Source organism: Daucus carota, chromosome 1 (genome assembly GCF_001625215.2).
Source record: "Daucus carota subsp. sativus chromosome 1, DH1 v3.0, whole genome shotgun sequence".
Taxonomy (NCBI): Eukaryota; Viridiplantae; Streptophyta; class Magnoliopsida; order Apiales; family Apiaceae; genus Daucus; species Daucus carota.
Genome location: NC_030381.2, coordinates 42,341,481 through 42,359,373, shown reverse-complemented (window position 1 = coordinate 42,359,373; position 17,893 = coordinate 42,341,481). Strand labels below are relative to the sequence as shown.

At 38.6% G+C, this 17,893-nt stretch overlaps 1 protein-coding gene across 5 annotated transcripts; it reads right to left on the bottom strand.

Annotated features, from left to right (window-relative positions):
* Positions 1-633: 633 nt before the first annotated feature.
* LOC108211201 (protein DETOXIFICATION 43) lies at positions 634-8,506 on the bottom strand. Of its 5 annotated transcripts, none has more exons than XM_017382760.2 (14): positions 4,090-4,169; positions 3,888-3,951; positions 3,504-3,600; positions 3,268-3,389; positions 2,614-3,167; positions 2,384-2,519; positions 2,197-2,293; positions 2,020-2,120; positions 1,711-1,874; positions 1,525-1,596; positions 1,327-1,443; positions 1,135-1,230; positions 932-1,053; positions 634-841 (listed from the first exon to the last, which is right to left on the bottom strand). In XM_017382760.2, the coding sequence occupies exons 3-14, from the start codon at positions 3,578-3,580 to the stop codon at positions 796-798; spliced, it is 1,704 nt and encodes a 567-aa protein (XP_017238249.1). In that variant the 5' UTR covers positions 3,581-3,600; positions 3,888-3,951; positions 4,090-4,169; the 3' UTR covers positions 634-795. The 5 variants fall into 5 exon arrangements, with proteins under 5 accessions (XP_017238249.1, XP_017238242.1, XP_017238233.1 ...); XM_017382753.2 differs by having other exon boundaries at positions 3,504-3,627; positions 4,090-4,125; XM_017382744.2 differs by lacking the exons at positions 3,888-3,951; positions 4,090-4,169 and adding an exon at positions 8,272-8,506.
* Between the last annotated feature and the right edge of the window lie 9,387 nt (positions 8,507-17,893).

The following is a 17,893-nucleotide window of genomic DNA, read 5'->3' as shown; positions in this document are numbered from 1 at the left end:
TGCAAGAAGAGTACTCCCTCCGTCCCCCTGAGTTGTATACATTGGGGGACGGGGACGCGGCACGGACTTTAATGCTCCTGGAAAGTGTAGTTGTGTAATTTATTTTTAAAATTTTCTTTTTCTGAATTAAAGTTTGGATGTTATATTTTTATTCAGAAAAAGAAAATCTCAAAAATAAGTTACGGAACTATGTTTTATAAGAGCATTGAAATGCGTGTCGAGCAGTTGAAAAGAAACGTATACAATTAAATGGGACAGAGGGAGTATAATTAGAGCGGAACAGAAAGAACTTGCATGAAAGGGAGTCAGGGCCGTCACTCATGGGCGTGAATTATTGTTGTCCTAAAATTAATTATACATGGAATCTTAGCAAGATCCTCCCTGGAAACATATTTTCAAGCAGTTTGGTTGGTGTTTTACGATGTGGACTCGCATTAACAAAGTAAACTTCTAACTCTTACAAGTTACATTCAGTTTTATGTTTTGTCAAACTTCCAACTCTTCCAATCAGTTCAATGTCTCAGATTAATGCAGTTGCATTAACCAAAGGTGAACATATCATGTGTATTATAATCCTGATAAGCCATCCTCCCAACAGCTCGAGGTTTTAAGAGAATTGGTCATTTAACATGGTATCAGATATGGGAAAGTGTATTATTGATTTCAGTATTAGTATTAAACATACAGACGACGGAACATGAGCAAAATTACAGACCTCCGAAACTAAATTGATAACGTAATAAACAAAGAACATTTCCTAAGAGCTGAAATGAAAATTTTACAATCTTATAGTATCTACAAGTCTCTGAGGAAGCGCCAGGGTCCGGTACCAGTCCCCATTCTGCACATATATTTATCAATCAGCCATTGTTATGCTCGAATAAAGCTACATAGATAACACATCAATTTTAAACAAAATGTGTTTATGTACCTCCAGACACCAGCTAAGGCCCGGAGACTCATGTAAATGGTTAAAGCAAGCCATATCCCAACAAAACCATTGCTTTTAGACAGAAGAAACAGAGAAGTAATGCTTGCTAAAGCTACTAGAACCTGAAGGAACAAACAACAAATTATGGTTGATAATTATGGAGCTTATCTATGTGTTTTCGCAAACAGGCTCTCAAGACTTACCATAGAATATGCAGAATAAGCAAAGTCAGATACTCCATAGTTAACACCGTCGAAAACAAAGGCTAAAGAATTAATTGGCTGTGTTGCTGCAACAAACTAATAATGAAATGAAGGGTTTCAGCATTGCGATTCAGTTTGATATATCATGATCAAAGTCTTTGAAGGAATTCGAGTTTATAGAAGAATGTATACCGGGACACCTATAGTTATAAGGTGGAGAACATGGTTGTCCTTGGTGAAGACCACAGATCCAAACTGCAACCCGAGTCCCACGACAAGAGAAAGTCCCAAGCCGAGTACAAATGCCATCTGCCATATTATAGTTTTAGACAAAGAAGCTTTTCATCAATTAACCAGAATTATTATCCTCTTTTTTTCAGTGTAGCAAACCTGTAATACTCTAGATGCAGCAGCAGTCGCTTTTTGATAATCCTTTTCAGCAAAAGCACAAGCGATGATAGCCTGTTGCAATACATTACTTAATGCATGTCCCTATTTTGTTTGATAATAAAATTAAGTGTACTTAATAGAAATTATGGATTTTAAAAAGTTGCGAAGGTATGTAATGGTGAGTACCTGTCCTGCAACAGCCAAACCATCAGCAAGAAGGGAGGATGTCATCCAAACTTGTAAGCAAATCTGAAAAGCTGCCATAGGAATTGTGCCCAACCTTGCAGCCAATGACGCAGCCAAAGTGACACATGATGTCGCGGCAATCACCCTTCCCAACAAATAAAATCCTGCAATTTGTATGTAAATGTATAAATTTACAGGGGAAGAACTCAAACTAAATTTACCATGTAACCGGTATAGTAATTGTTTGATGTTACTGTTATATATAGGTGAAGGGAAACACATTGATACACGAGGGAGGCAATAAGCTACCATTTTTCAGAAATCGACTGAACTGCAAACTCTTGAGGCTTGGAGGTAAGAGGTAAACTTGTTTCATCAATTTATAGAAGAGGATTACCAAGATTAAGTACCTAAAATAAATGGTTACATGTAAGATAGCAATTAGCAAAGCAAAATCTTGAATTCAGTTGTCTTTACTGAACTTACTGAGATAGCACATGAGCAATTGCTGCACCACTTACTCCCATATTTAAAACAAATATAAGAATGGGGTCCAAAACGACATTTGCTAGATCACCGGCAACTGTTTCAAACATTAAGCATGGGCTTAGTAGGTGCTGCATAAATGTTATCCTTGCTCAAGTTGATTGGATTATATGTAGGATAATTATACCTGTGGCATATAGGGGAGTTGTAGTATCCTTAAATCCTCGAAAAACTCCTTGCATGGCTAAAGAGAGGAGAACTGCTGGAGCACCCAGTGATCTTAGTTTCAAGTACCTTTCTGCTGGCTCTAGCATAGGAGAATCCTATAAAACAGAAATATCAAATGAGTCCTCAAGTTAGACTTTAATCTGATTAAGCAAATTACCTCAAATGCATGGAAATTCGAGATGCACTTACAGATTTGACTCCCATAATTCCAAGTAATGGTTTAGCCAGAGAAATGAGAAATATAGTTTGAAGGATGCCTAGTACAGCTCCCATAACCAAAGCTGTTGATGCTGAGGGAATGTGTCTTTTTACTCTTGCTACCGTAGTTTTTGAATCAGTACTTTGATGCTTCTTAGCTTTAGTCTGAATTTTATTGAAATCACGACACTCCACATTCTGAGGCTTAGAGGCACTAGTTTCACTAGCTGATGTTGCTACTCCGGAAAGAGTTGCACTAGTTTCACTAGCTGATGTTTCTACTACAGAAAGAGTTGTATTCTCTGCCTTAACTTCTTGAGTTTCCATTTTTGTAGCTGAACCACCTTTTTCTAAGTTGTCAAGATGGATATCTTCTGCCTTAACTTTTACCATTTCATCCAATTGCATCTGCTTTTCTAATCTTCCGATAGTATCTTCCTCAGCAACAAAAGAAGTTGTTATACTGACAAGAGGAAATATGGTTACTTTGGATGCTTGATTGAAAATCGCGATAGAGACTCCCACAGCTGCCAGCTCCACTGCGCCTATACAACAAATTAATATCTCTTAAAAATTGTTTGCATGAACGACGTAAAATCAGGCTTGCTTAACAAACCAAGAACGCATAAAATCAAAATCAAATACCTAATCGGCCAATAAAAGCTGTGTCTATCAGAGAAGCAATAGGATCAGCCGCTAATGCCAAGGCTGCTGGGAACGCAATGCGTAGTATCTCTGATCCAAGTGCATCCATCTTGAACAAAAGGCTACATAAAAAGTAAAACTATATCATTAACAATGCTAGCAAAACAAGACTCTTTTCCCTCTAATATCATTTACATTACAAGCTCAATAGTAACCATTATGCTTGCAAAACATACCTGGCATCTTTGAAGAAAACCATAAGAGGAATCTTCCCTTTAGCTGCTACGGATTGCTCCACGTCATTCCGGGCCATTACAATTAATGCTGATCTAGCTGCTTTAAATGCTTGTTTATCAAGGTCTAATAATTGATGCAACCATAGTTACATATATATATATTTCATAATCATAGCTAGGAATATATGTATATTGAGGAATTTCTTCTAAACATAATTGTGTCTAGCTAGTGATTAAGATTCATGGGGTTAAACATATTTTGCATTGATTTGAGCTAAAATAAACTCAATGGTTTTTCTAAGTAGTCGGGACTGATAGTCTAGACTGACCCTCTGGTACCACCCATACACCGTCTAGACAAACTCACTGACAGTTTAGACTGACCTTCTGGTACCACCCATACACAATCCAGATGAACTCTCTAATACCGCCCCACACGCAGTTTGAGCTGGAACATTCCCACATTGTCATGTAAAACAAGGAGAAATTATGCGCAGTACATGAATTGCAAATGGCAATGACACTTGATTTTAGAAGACTATTTTGACGAGGAAAGAATAGAAAGCAATAAATGAAGTAAAACTACCTTAATGTGAGCTTGTGTCAGATGAATATAGCAATACTCCTGTATGGTGTATGATTTGAAAGTTGAAATGAAAAGCTGTTGTATATATACCCAAGTTACGATGATAACACCTTCCTCAGTTAATACGATGATGTTGGAGTATCAGACATACAGTCAACGCACGTCAAGAAAGTGTCTTGAAAACACGATAAACAAAGTTTATAGGTTGTACTATAAAATTTGCGTAAAAAGTAGAAATAACAATAACCTTGCTGCTAACTGCGGCATTTGTCCAAAAATTATAGAAAAATTATAAGATAAAATTCATTTCAAATTCATTTAAATATGATTTATGCTGCTGCATTACGAGAGACACGATAATTTTTATCGCATCGAAACGGATCAATCGACAATCATCACGGATGGTTAGTAGTTTTCGACCTCTTTATACTCAGATTTCAGCTTATTCCAGCCGTCCAATAATATGCATGCAGCTCAATTTGGTAAAACTGGTAATTTTGAATCGACGTAATTATATAACAAAACAGTGTGATATTAGATAATTTATTCAAGTTTTGCTGTGTGCAGGTTTCTTGTTTATAATATACTATGGACCTTAAAAGCACCCTTTCGACTTAAAATTAGGTTTGAAACCTTGAAACCTAAAAGTAAGAAAAAGTTATAGTAAAACTCTACTTTCTTTAGAGCATCTCCAACCCATCACTCTAAATTTTACATTTCTTCACTTTTAACTTTATAAATAGAGTAATCCATCTCCAATCATCCATTACTCTATTTTTATATATAAAGTCATGCACTATTCTACTCTATATATGAAGTTGAACTTGAAGATAAAGCACAAATTGCTTTATTTATAAAATGAAGTAATGGTTGAAGTAATGGTTGGAGATGGAATAAAGATATAAAGTGAAAAAGATGAAAATGAAGATGAAGTTGCTTTATTTATAAAATTATGATTGGAGATGCAGGTCTTAGAATCAAGAAACCAAAAATATAATTATAAATATGTTTAGCTATTTTTCTTTCGATATAAATAAGCATGATCACGAAATTCACCATAATAGTTCGAAGTCATGATCGAGCAAGTAACACACATTAAATGAAGTTGTATTTTGAATATGAGTAAGCACATTTGACATTTCAATCATCTCTCAAAAACTATATTTTGTTTTTAAAAAGATGATAAGTTATAATTTTTAAACAAGTAAAAATTCGAATGATTTGAGTAGGTAAATAGTAATATCAATTAAGAAACTGATAATACATGAGAACTAACTATATTATACAAAAATAAAGAAGTGAGGTGTAGGTTTCTCAAATAAGAACACCAACATGAAATCTTATTCTTTGAAAAGAGACATACTAACATTTACCTTTACCACGTACCTGTTTGGCCAACTGTGTTTATGATTTTTTTCAAAATCTGACTTTTATTTTTCTTGATTGTAAAAACATGTATAAAAAGTTGACAATGCTTATTTTAGGATTTCCACTTCTTTACCAATCAGTTTTATCACTTATAAATTTATTTTTCACTTCCAGTCCACTTCTTTATTTTAATTTTTAAGTAAGAAACAATTTTTTTGCCTGACTTTAGTAGTTTTTCGTAAATTTGTGAAAGTCTGGTGAACTTTAGAGACGACCGGAAGTACAAAGTTTGTTCACAAGTATTCTCCGTCGATCTTAAAAATTTCTAGGAAGCTAACTGACAATACCTTCCTCAGTACAACATTACCCTGATAACAGCAGCAGAGAATCAGAAGAGAAAAACAAGCTCAAAGTCACATACTCCTACTTATATAATAAAAACATGGACCGCTCTCTGTCCTTTGTGATAAACATTTCTTCGTTTCTAAGATTTGGGAATCGCATCTAGACTACCCCCAGTTAAAGCCTACCTTGAATCAGGGAACTCAATTCATATACTAAAATATTTAAAATTGTGTTGTACCGACAGATGCATGAAAGTACAGAGGAGAAGACACGGTTCAAAGCTAGACAGTACTACTCCTGACGTTAACCATTGGCCTTCCCGTTCCCCGTGATATTCTAAATAACGCAACAAATGTCGATTTACTAGTCAATTATCCAAGTCATAGAATTCGACCTTTTAACATAAACAACTAAATACAGGCCAGTTTCGGATTTCTGGAACTCAATAATTTTTTGTTTTGTCAATACAAAAAATTCTTTCATCGCATCCAGTTTTTTTTGGGAGCAAAATCGCATCCAGTTATGCTCACATTGCAGACATATTTTCAATTTTTCTTTATTATGTGTCAAGAAAGAATGTGATTGAAAAATATTTCGCTATTGTGTTTCTTCGTAGGGACACCAGCGGTGCTTTAAAAATCTGAAACCGGTTTTGATTTCATTGAGTAATAGTTAGTACTTGGGTCGGAGAAAAATTGGATGTTTTCAAATAATTATATTTCATATATAAAATTATTAAGATAGATTCTATAATAAATTAGTACTTGGGTCGGACAAAAATTGGATGTTTAAAAAAGTTATATTTCATATTAGATTATTAATATAAATTTTATAATAAATTTCATCGAGTATTGTTAATTTTGGCTAGACTTAGGATAAAATTTGAATTAGTAATGAAAATTCGATTCAGAGAAAATTTGAATCCGAGTATTCTCTTCTGTCTGTCAACCAACTCGGCCAATTGAGGCAGTCAGTTTTAAATTTGATTATGGTACTTGTAATCTATACTATAATATAATAAGCCAACATGGGTATAATTTGTCGTCGTACAAAATTTTGGTTTGTTCATGTTGGTTTGGTGATTCACTTTATAACTAAAAGTCTGCTACACGTAGAGTTCTCATAGTCTTACATCTCTAAACAATTTGATATACTACAAGATAAAAATTCCATCATTATACTTTTAAATATAAATTTATTATTATTCAAAAAATAGAAATAGTAAATTTACTATCATTAATATATATTACTATTATATAATAATTAATAATTAGTTTAAAATTATATAGCCGCCCGTGCTTTGCACGGGTTTAAGGCTAGTATTGATATAATAAGATCAGTTTCGTTTATAGATTGGTGCGTGTAGTATTATGTTTTAAAATAATTGTACATGTGTGAAGATAAGTTAAATAAATAACTCTCTCTATGTGATTAATTATATTACTCTTATGTTCTATTTGCTGAAATTAAAATAAAAAACCCATCACTAATTATATTTTAATAGTTATATATATTATCTGTAGGATACTCTTATTTTTGTTTGCTGAAATTAAACTAATAGGCCCCATCAGCCAATGTTTAGTTTCGGCCGTGCTTACAGAATTATTATACCAAACTGACAACGATTGAAGAAAAGGACTCCTGAGAGGTGAAGTATGAAAGTGACAACGACAAAGAAAATAGGGTTTTAGAGATTAACGAGGGCTGATTAACACTCTAACTTCATGGTTAGAATTATTTTTCATTTTTAAAAATATAAAAACAAGTTTAAGAAAAATCAGACTCTCGGGAAGGCAGCTTATTTTCTCATAGCTAGACTCGTAAGCGTAAGCTACTTTATGTAATGCGACATCCACTATAAATGTCCAAAATTTACTAGACTTCCGCACAATGTCATAGTAGAGGAGTCGACTGGCATTACTTAATTTTAAAATATAAATAGTAACAGTTCTTGACAGCTCTTATTTGCAACTAAAAAAATTAGAAGTATATTTCGTGTCTCGACTAACATTCAAATTTAATTAACATCAATAATCCGATTTTCGTGTATTTTTTTAAACAATTTAGACTTATATATTCTAGAACTCGTTGTCCCGAGACAATAGGAAATAAACTTATTCACCGGTCCTATCCAGCCTTGTGCTCATGCTCTTGCAATTTTAATTTCAATGGTACAAGTAAACGCCGAGGTGCATTGCATGCATTATATACGAGAGATACTACACACACAGGCATGTAATAACGTATAGACAAAGCAACACATCGGAAACACTTTTTGTAACAAAAGGAATGGAGGAGAAGAGAAAATTAACAGACCGCATCCCATGAATTTGCAAATCGAGGTACACATAAACATATGCATGCACATAGAAAAGGGCTAAAGCTGAATCTATCTTATATCTCATCATTGCAAGTGAAGAAGCTTGTAGTAAAGAAAATGATTTAACCATACTGAGATTTAGAACGTACCTCGAGTGCAAACACCGTTGGTTCTTCGAGTCCTAACCATTCTTGCTACATTGGGTCCTCTATATATACTCCCTGCTCTGTCCAAGCCGCCTCTGCATTTTCTTTTTTAACTGATTATTGTTAAAGATACTTGGCCAATAAAGAAATTGTTGTCAAAGTTTTGAATTAAGTTACAAAAAGGTTGCAACATCTTTTTACACAGATGCACAGTGCAAGGCACACGACACCCACACGCATGAATCAAGACTTCTTTTTCTTTTCATATTTATATATGGTGGACACTCGGCGATGTCTCATTTGGTAGGACTCTAATTAGCAAACTTAATCCGAGTATCTGCCACTGAGATCCGAACACGTAGGTGGATTAACAAGTATTGCATGTAATTTGAGAAACTAATTGAGATAATGCTAGCAGGTACCTGAACTCTCAAATTTTTTTGCTAAATCTAGTTGACAACGTATATTTAGTTCAACTCATACTAATAATAATAAAACTCCTCTATTTCCATCAACCAACTAATTAAAATTTATCATGTGTCCATTACGTCGTCATTTAGAAAAATAACAATTTATTTTACATTATTCTAAAGTCGAGTATTACAATCTACGTCAGCTATGTTGGTGTCTACTGGCCTGGAATGTTCAAGTGCTTTTGGTTAGTGGGGCTTTCTAACTTTCCATTTTTCTTTCGATTATATGGGGCACGTAGGATTTGCATTTTGCAACATGTTTAGCTGCATGCTGCAGCGGCTGGTAATTCTAGGCTTCCAGCTTAACTATCTGATGAACTAAGACCGTGTTTGCATGAATGGGATGAAATGAGAAAATAATGACATGAAAATTAGTTATATAAAATTTTTATGTAGAAATAAAAAAGCATGAGATAACAGTCGTTAAAATAGACGAGTTTCAATTATTTCTGCTCCTCTAATTCTTTCATTTTTGATCCATAAAGCTTTCTCTTAAATATATTTTTACTATCATGTAAATATATATGATAGGGTTTTTTTTTTTTTTTTGAGAATGATGATAGGGTTTTTAAGTTAATATGCTTTAAACTACATAATAATATTCTCTTAATAGCCATATAGGTACGTACTCCCTTGAGTTGTAAAAAAAATATACTTCTATATTTTATCTTTAAACTTTTTTTTAAAATAAAAATTTACCATCGATATTTTTATTCAGAAAAATGAAAAAAAATTGAAAACTAATATGTAGAAGTACGTCTTTTTTACATCTCAAATTACTGTGTAAAAAATCAAAATGGCTCTTATTTTGGGAAAAAGAGAGTGTGTATCAGCTCCACAAACAATTGGCCAGGCCAGGATATGAAGAATACAACAAAATAACCCAATATTAGTAGCAACATTATGTCGACATGTAACAACATTAATGCTAATTAGAACACAGTTTGAGTAGCAAGATATAAAAATTATTGCAGATCAGTGCACAATGCGAGCTAATGGAGCACACGGATTCATTAACAATGTTCTACTATTACCTTTGGCAATTAAATTGTCTGCACCACCATGCCAACTTCATTTGCATTTTATTTACATTTTACAAATTTACTCAAAATATTTAGTCACTTTCTACCTAAAATCGCATAGCTACTTTGATGAAATTAACAGAAGTATATTGAAATTAATTCATTAATGAAGAAAAGAGATATTTATACAAGATATTCATTTATTCTTTAAAATAATATATTTTAAGTTTTTCCTAAAAGTAATTAAGTAGGTTAGCAACATGATCGCATGTTTCAATTATATACTAGAGCAGCAAAGTTCGGGAGAAATGAGTGCCAAATTGCAAATATAGTATTAGTAGGTGATAACGGTGAATCAAAGTAGTCCACTTATCACAAAACAAATCTATTAAACAATGTTAGAGAACGTGTATGCTGCGTGCCCAGAATAGTGCAAAACGCATTTGAAGTACCTTTGTCAATATAAAACGAAACAGCTTGGGATAAGCACTGTGATCTTGCTAAGAATATGTTAATTATATATGATTAATTAGGCCATTTGTTAATTTAAACAAACTTGGATTTTCTCTAAAGCTCGAGATGATATGTATAGCGACAAATGATTCGGGGACTATAATAAGTTTAACCAGGGTATTTGATTAGGTAGGAAACTTTGGAAATGGTAATATTGATGGTGGAATGTTGTATCACACATCTGTTTTTATATTAGGTCACTTGTCATATGAACGGGTAAGGACCAAGTGACAATGGGTTTTGTCAAAAGGGACTTTCCTAGTGGCATAACCTCTTTGATTGGACCAAAATTAATTACTCCATTAATCTTTGATTGGTGGTGTCCTTGCACAATGTACTTGCAGGTGAACATGGCGGTTCCCTATGTAGGGTTTGTCTAGTGTGTGTCCATGCGCACGTGCTAAGCGCGAAATTTTTTATATTTAATACATTTTGATTGGTGTGGTTGGTGTATATGCAGGTAGTCCACCATTATTAAAAAGTAGGAGGCAATCAAAATATCTAAATACAAAGATTTCCACGCTAAGCAGCACACCAGAAAAACCGAAATATGTATTCTTAATGTGCATGCTTGTGCTCTGAACATATGTATTCGGAAAATAGATAAAGTACGTACGAAGGGGGTTGCATAAACGCATATACAAGCCAAAAGCGTATGCTCTCAACTCGCAGAACCCAAATAACATTTTATGGATCTAAGTTGGTCCAGCTATAATCATACATGGACTATATAACTTTTACGATATGTGTCCCGGAAGATTAGGGATGGAGCTAGTGTAATTCTGAAGTGATTCCATATTCAGACAGTAATGGCATGCATGATCTTCAAAAGGGAATTAAGCCACATACGGGTCATATCAAGCTTGTCCGTACATTGTTTATTGCATGCTTTGTTTTCTCAAAATGCAGCTAGTCTTCGGAAAGGGCGCTATAATGATGAGAACACCACAATCACGCTAGCTGCCTACGATAAGATTTGCCGGTATATTCGATGATCAAAATACGGGCTTAGATAGCTAATTTTAATCAGAAATGATCAAAAATAATAAATTTTATCTAGAAATAAAACAATCAAATTTAATCTAGTCGAAATAATAAAACGGTAGAATTTAGTATAATTTTGAAAATAGGGGAGAGTCTTGCATGTGCATAAATTTTAATTGTGTACCAACTGCCTACAATTCAAAAAGATTATTCATATAAGAATAATTCTGTTTGGTGCTAAGAGCAATTTCTACCCTGACAAAAGTTGTAAATTTTGTGGCCGGAGTATTTATTGATAATGTAAACTATGTGAGAATTAATTTATAAGTTAAGATATAATTTTTAATGTATATATTTAAACGTTCAATTTAATTCCATTGCCATCTGCTAGAAATAAATTTTGTCTTTTTTATGGTTCTTTGCCTAAACTTGATGAATCTGATGTGAGATGTCTCCTACAAAAGCTAATCTTATTGTAATGATATGATAATTGTTTAGATCTTAGGCGCTCTATCTAAATCTTTAGGTAGGAGCGTCATCTATTATTACTCTCTATAGTGAAAATTCGAAAAGAACTTGAAGATTGATATGGTGTCTCTAAAAGAGCCCAGCTGTTTGGTCTATACAAAATATTAAGTGAAATTTCTCAAGACATTGTTGATTATTTTACTTAACTAAAAATGGTGTGGAATGATATTGATTCACTTCGTTGGATACCAGTTTGCAGGTTTGGCTGCACATGTAGTGCTTCCCATAAACTTTCCAAGTTTCAACAAGATCAAAATCATTTAGTTTTTAATGGGTTCGAACGACTCTTATATATGCTATTATTAGAGGTCCAGTTTTCATGAATTTTCCTTTGCACTCTGATAGTACCCTCCCAGGAATACAAAGACTGACTCCGTTGACCGCGGGAGACATGCTAGCGAGAGGACCCCGCATACAAATCAACACCCGTTAGCGAGAGGAATAGGGCAAAACCCCGGAGTCGCTGCATGGCCGGGATGCACGTGCTCAATCTAAAAGGACAAGACTCAAGACGAGGCTACGGCTGAAGATATAAATAGGAATACACGAGAAGGAAGGAGGTAAGCTAAGAATCCCAGTAAACATTCACCTCGAAAATTACTCTCCACTGATTGTCACGCCGGAGGTGCAAATCGGAGACCACCCCCCATTTGCATTGTTTTGCAGGTTCCCCACCAGCAGGTTGCTTTACTTCATCGGACCGCAGCTGAGACAACCAGGTCATCGGAGCTGCAAATTGGGTCTTATCATTTGGCGCGCCAGGAAGGGGGTGGTATTGAGGAAGTTCCTCCCCTGACCTTTTTTCTCTTGGGAAACGGAATATTGAAGAACGGGATAATACGCCAGAACTCTGCGCAGGAAATACATAAACAGGCCACCTACAAGCATGCCTTCTCCAAGAACTGCGACGGAGTCCAGGACAAAAAGGATGCATGATACCAACATCCCTCGGCAAGGAGGAGAGGGAAATGAGCAAGAACATGTGGAGCACACTAATGAAAGTCACCATACCCCGACGCGAAGGGACACTGCGGGCCTCATCAACTTAGAGGGTCTGACATCAAACCAAGCGAAAGACTTGAGACAAACCATCGCGAGGCTACAGGATAAGTGGAAGAATGGTGAAAACGAGGGAGAATCTCATGTGAACGACAGAAGATCCTCGGGAAGAAAAAACCCTCCTCACACGGAGAGAGAAAGGTCCATATTCTCACGGTTAGGTTCCTCCAAGGACACCGCACATTCTAGACACGGAGGAGACCACCACAGAGATGAGACATGGAAGGCCAATAGGAAGCGTCGAGACGAAGAAAGAAAAAGAGCAGAAAGGAGAGATAGACGGGAAGAAGCAGACGGAGAAGATGAAGTGAGAGGTAGTAAACGGACTAAAGGCGGAGGGGTTGGCCCCGAAAGTGACAGCGGGAAAGAGTCCAGGCAGGACTTGCTCAAATCCATAGATGCATTGAAGAAAAGAGTCGAAGGGGAGGTGACACCGCTGGAAGGAGAATCCCCCTTTACCAAGAAGCTGGAAGAAGAGAAGAAACAAAGGAACCTCAAACATCCCAACTTAGACGCTTACAATGGAGAAGGAGACCCCGAGGATCACCTAAACCAATTCGACCAGTTGGGAAAATTTTATGAATACAAGGATCTAACAAGTTGTCGATTTTTCGCTACCAGCCTGAAAGGTAACGCACAACGGTGGTTCAACAGGATACCGCCAAGGACTATAGGGTCATGGGCTGAGTTCAAGAAAATATTTTTAGCCCGTTTCCGTACAAACAAGCCACACGAGGTACATACAATCTACTTGGAATCTATCAGGCAAGGAGACCAAGAGGACTTAGGAAGCTACCTTAAGCGGTTTAAGCAGGCGGTCGACAAAGTGGAAGTAGTCAACGAGACAGAGGCGCTAATACATCTCCGTCGAGGACTCAATCCCTACGAATGTGAAAAATACATATGCGAATTAATGAATCAGAGGCCTGATTCTTTGTCAAAGGCATACGCCCTAGCGTCACGATTCATAACAGAAGCAGAAACGATGAAAGTCTTAAAACAAACCCGGGCCCCTCAACAGCAGTCGCAAAACCACTACCAAAGGGAGCAGGTAACTTACCATCGAACACGGGATAACACCACCAAGTACGCAGAAGGAAACAGTCCCAGGACCTCGGGAGAAGCACTGATCAAAAGCATGACCATACCCGTAATCGACAAGACCCGTTTGGCACAACCGCCTCCACCACCTCCGGAAAGACGAGACAAACGATCTGACCAGAGTTTCACAGTCTTTAGCATGCCGAGGGAGGACATACTCAAAGAAATCCGGAACAAACCCTTTTTCGTGTCCCCGCCACCTATGTGGACAGCGGCGGCGGATAGAGATAATTCGAAGCATTGCGATTACCATGGAGCGCACGGGCACACAACGGAAAGTTGCAACTCTTTGAAACATTTCTTGGAACGCCTCGTGCGACAGGGACACATCAATCAATACTTGCCTCGTCAGATAATAAACCCGGGGTATCATCAGGGAAACACGAACCCCTCGGGTAGTAACACAGCGGACAAAGGAAAGAATGTGATCAACGTTGTAATCGGGGGATGTGCCTCACCGCCTAGGTTCGAGCAAGGAGAGATTTTCACCATCGACCATACAAGAGGAGCTGACAACGCTATCACCTTCACAGACGCCGATCTGGAAGGAGTCGATCCAGGACACACTGAAGCTCTTGTGGTAAAAGTGGAAATCCTGGATAACATAGTCAAAAAGGTACTGATTGATAACGGATCATCCGTAAACATAATCTTCACTCATTGTTGGGAAAGAATGAACTTAGCAGGATACGAGCTTCAGAGGTGCCCGCCGGGTCAAAACCTCTATGGTTTCGGTCATAATGCCGTCCCCGTCATGGGAACGATGAAGGTGCCAGTCCTATACGGAACATCCCCGCAGTCGATATTAAAAGAGGTAAAGTTGTACGTGGTCAGCTCTCACTCAGCATACAACATGATACTAGGACGACCCGCACTCGCGGCGTTGAGGGCCATCATCTCAGTCACTCATCTCAAAATGAAATTCCCCACAGCCAGAGGCATAGGAGAGTTACGGGGCGACACAACAGCATCAAGATCTTGTTACGGATCGGCACTAGCTCTTGCACAGACAGAGCCCACCAACTTCAAGAAGGTAAGAGAGGAGGAGAAAAAAAGGGACCCCCCATCATCGAATTGGGGAAAGAACGCAAAGAAACAGAAAAAGCAGAAGGAGGTCCAAACGGTCGATCAGGAAGACAAACCAGAGAGCGGAGACGGCTCACACCCCATGAACGCGGGATACGAAACCGACCCCGAAGAAATCCAGCGGATCCACCCATGCCTGAAAACGTGCATTTCAAGAGATACTATACCCGCTATCTCACCGGCCTCCGCTGTTGAGCAGATTGAGCTGATCCCGGGCGACAGCGAACGAACCGTAAGCATAGGGGCTGGGCTTGATGCGGTATTAAAAGAGGGACTGACCAAGTTGCTAAGGGAATATGCTGACATCTTCGCCTGGCATCCGAAGGATATGCCCGGTCTAAGCGAGTCAGTATCTATGCACAAATTAAACGTCAACCCGTCAGTGAAACCGAAAAAACAGAAGCGGCGTAACTTTGCTCCGGAGCGTCAGAAGGCCATAGACGAAGAAATAGACAAAATGTTGGAGGCGGACCTTATCTGCGAAGTGACATACCCCGAGTGGATCGCGAATGTAGTATTGGTCAAAAAAGCTAACGGAAAATGGCGGGTATGTGTGGATTACACGGATTTGAATGCGGCATGCCCGAAGGATCCTTTTCCCCTACCGTCCATCGACCAACTTATCGATGCAACAGCGGGACATTTAATGCTTAGTTTCATGGACGCGTTCTCAGGATATAATCAAATCAAATTAGCCCCGGAGGACAGAGAAAAAACCTCTTTTATCACGCATAGAGGGGTTTACTGTTATAAGGTCATGCCGTTTGGACTAATCAATGCCGGAGCCACGTATCAACGCATGATGAACAAAGTGTTTGCAGAACAAATAGGACGCAACATGGAGGTGTACGTGGATGACATGATTGTCAAGACTATGGACCCGGAGTCACACCTGGCGGATCTACGAGAATGCTTTGACAGACTTCGAACCGTCGATATGAAATTAAATCCAGGAAAATGCACTTTTGCCCTCGGAGCAGGAAAGTTTCTAGGATACCTCATCAGCGAACGAGGAATCGAGGCAAACCCAGAAAAAATCAAAGCAATTGTGGACATGCAACCACCGAAAACAACAAAAGAGATTCAACGCTTGACGGGCAGTCTAGCGGCGCTACGACGTTTCATTCCGCGCCTAGCGGACAGGTGCTTACCCTTTTTCGCCACATTGAAAGGCGCAGCTAACACCCACAAGATAGAATGGACAGAAGAATGCCAGCATGCTTTCGAGGAATTAAAAGTTTATCTCGCTTCTCCTCCGCTACTTACAACGACGGTAGCCAACGAACCGCTATCGGTATACTTGTCGGCATCAGACAAAGCTGTAGGAGCAGTCCTCATAAGAGAGACAACGGCGGGACAACAGCCTGTGTATTATGTAAGTCAAGTGTTGAAGGAGTTCGAGACCCGTTATCCACCAATTCAGAAAATTGCGTACGCTTTAGTTACGGCCAGCCGAAAACTGCGACACTACTTCCAAGGGAGAGACATAATGGTGGTAACTGATCAACCGTTACGGAAAATCCTGAACAAGGCCGACATGTCGGGTAGACTAATCAACTGGGCCGTTGAACTTAGTCAATATAGCATAACATATATCCCCAGGAAAGCGATAAAGGGACAGGCTCTGGCAGATTTCGTGACAGAAGGAACATGTAATGCGCGAGAAGGTACACCGATGGAAGTGGACCAACCCGCCATCGCAAATGAAGCCAAACAGCCATGGAAACTCTTCGTTGACGGCTCCGCCACGAAAACACGTAGCGGCGCCGGGGTGGTGTTAATTAGTCCAAGCGGATTTCAAGTTTTACAAGCAATACGATTTGAGTTCATAACGACGAATAATCAAGCTGAATATGAGGCTATCACAGCGGGGCTAAGGCTGGCGACACATCTGCAGGTACAACAGATTGTTATTTTCAGCGACTCGCAAGTCGTAGTGCGCCAGACGACGGGAGAATACACAATCAAGGACTTAACTCTATCCCGCTACCAGGCGATCACCCAAAGCCTTTTAAGCAAATTCGCTCACTGGGAGCTTCAACAGGTGGACCGCACAGACAACACCATGGCGGACCTACTATCCCGGCTAGCGGAAGCAAACAAGGAAGATCTCGACGCCTCAGTCTACTTCGAAACTTTGCGCACACCAACCACGGAAGGAAGTCAAATATTGGAAATTCACGAGAGCGACCCAACCTGGATGGCCCCAGTTATCAACTTTCTGAAGGATAACTCTTTGCCGCTCGATAAGGTTGCAGCAGACAAAATACGCCGTCAAGCCGCAAGATACTTCATTGAAGGCGATTGTCTATACAAGAAGAGTTTCGACGCCCCCATCTTGAAATGTGTTGACTCGGATGAGGCTGAATACTGCATGCGGGAGGTACACGAAGGTATTTGCGGTGACCACATGGCGGGAAAGGCGTTGACTCACAAGATTGTACGCCAAGGGTATTTCTGGCCCACGATGGCAGCAGATTGTCGAGCCTTTGTGAAGAAGTGTGACAGTTGTCAGAGATTCGCCAACATGCCGCGGATGTCCCCAACACTCCCGTCGTCCATCCTATCGCCGATACCATTTGCTATGTGGGGAATAGACATCATGGGACCATTCCCTAAAGCGAGGGGCGAGCTGCAGTACGTCATGGTTGCTATTGACTACATGACCAAATGGGCAGAGGCTAAGGCCTTAAGGAATATTACCCAAGAAGACGCGATCAAATTCGTTCGAGACCATATCATAACTCGCTTTGGAATACCCGTGGTTCTGGTGTCCGACAACGGGACACAATTTGTCGGCAAGAAATTCACAAAGTACTTATCGGACCTGGGGATCAAACACCGCAAAGCGTCTGTGTG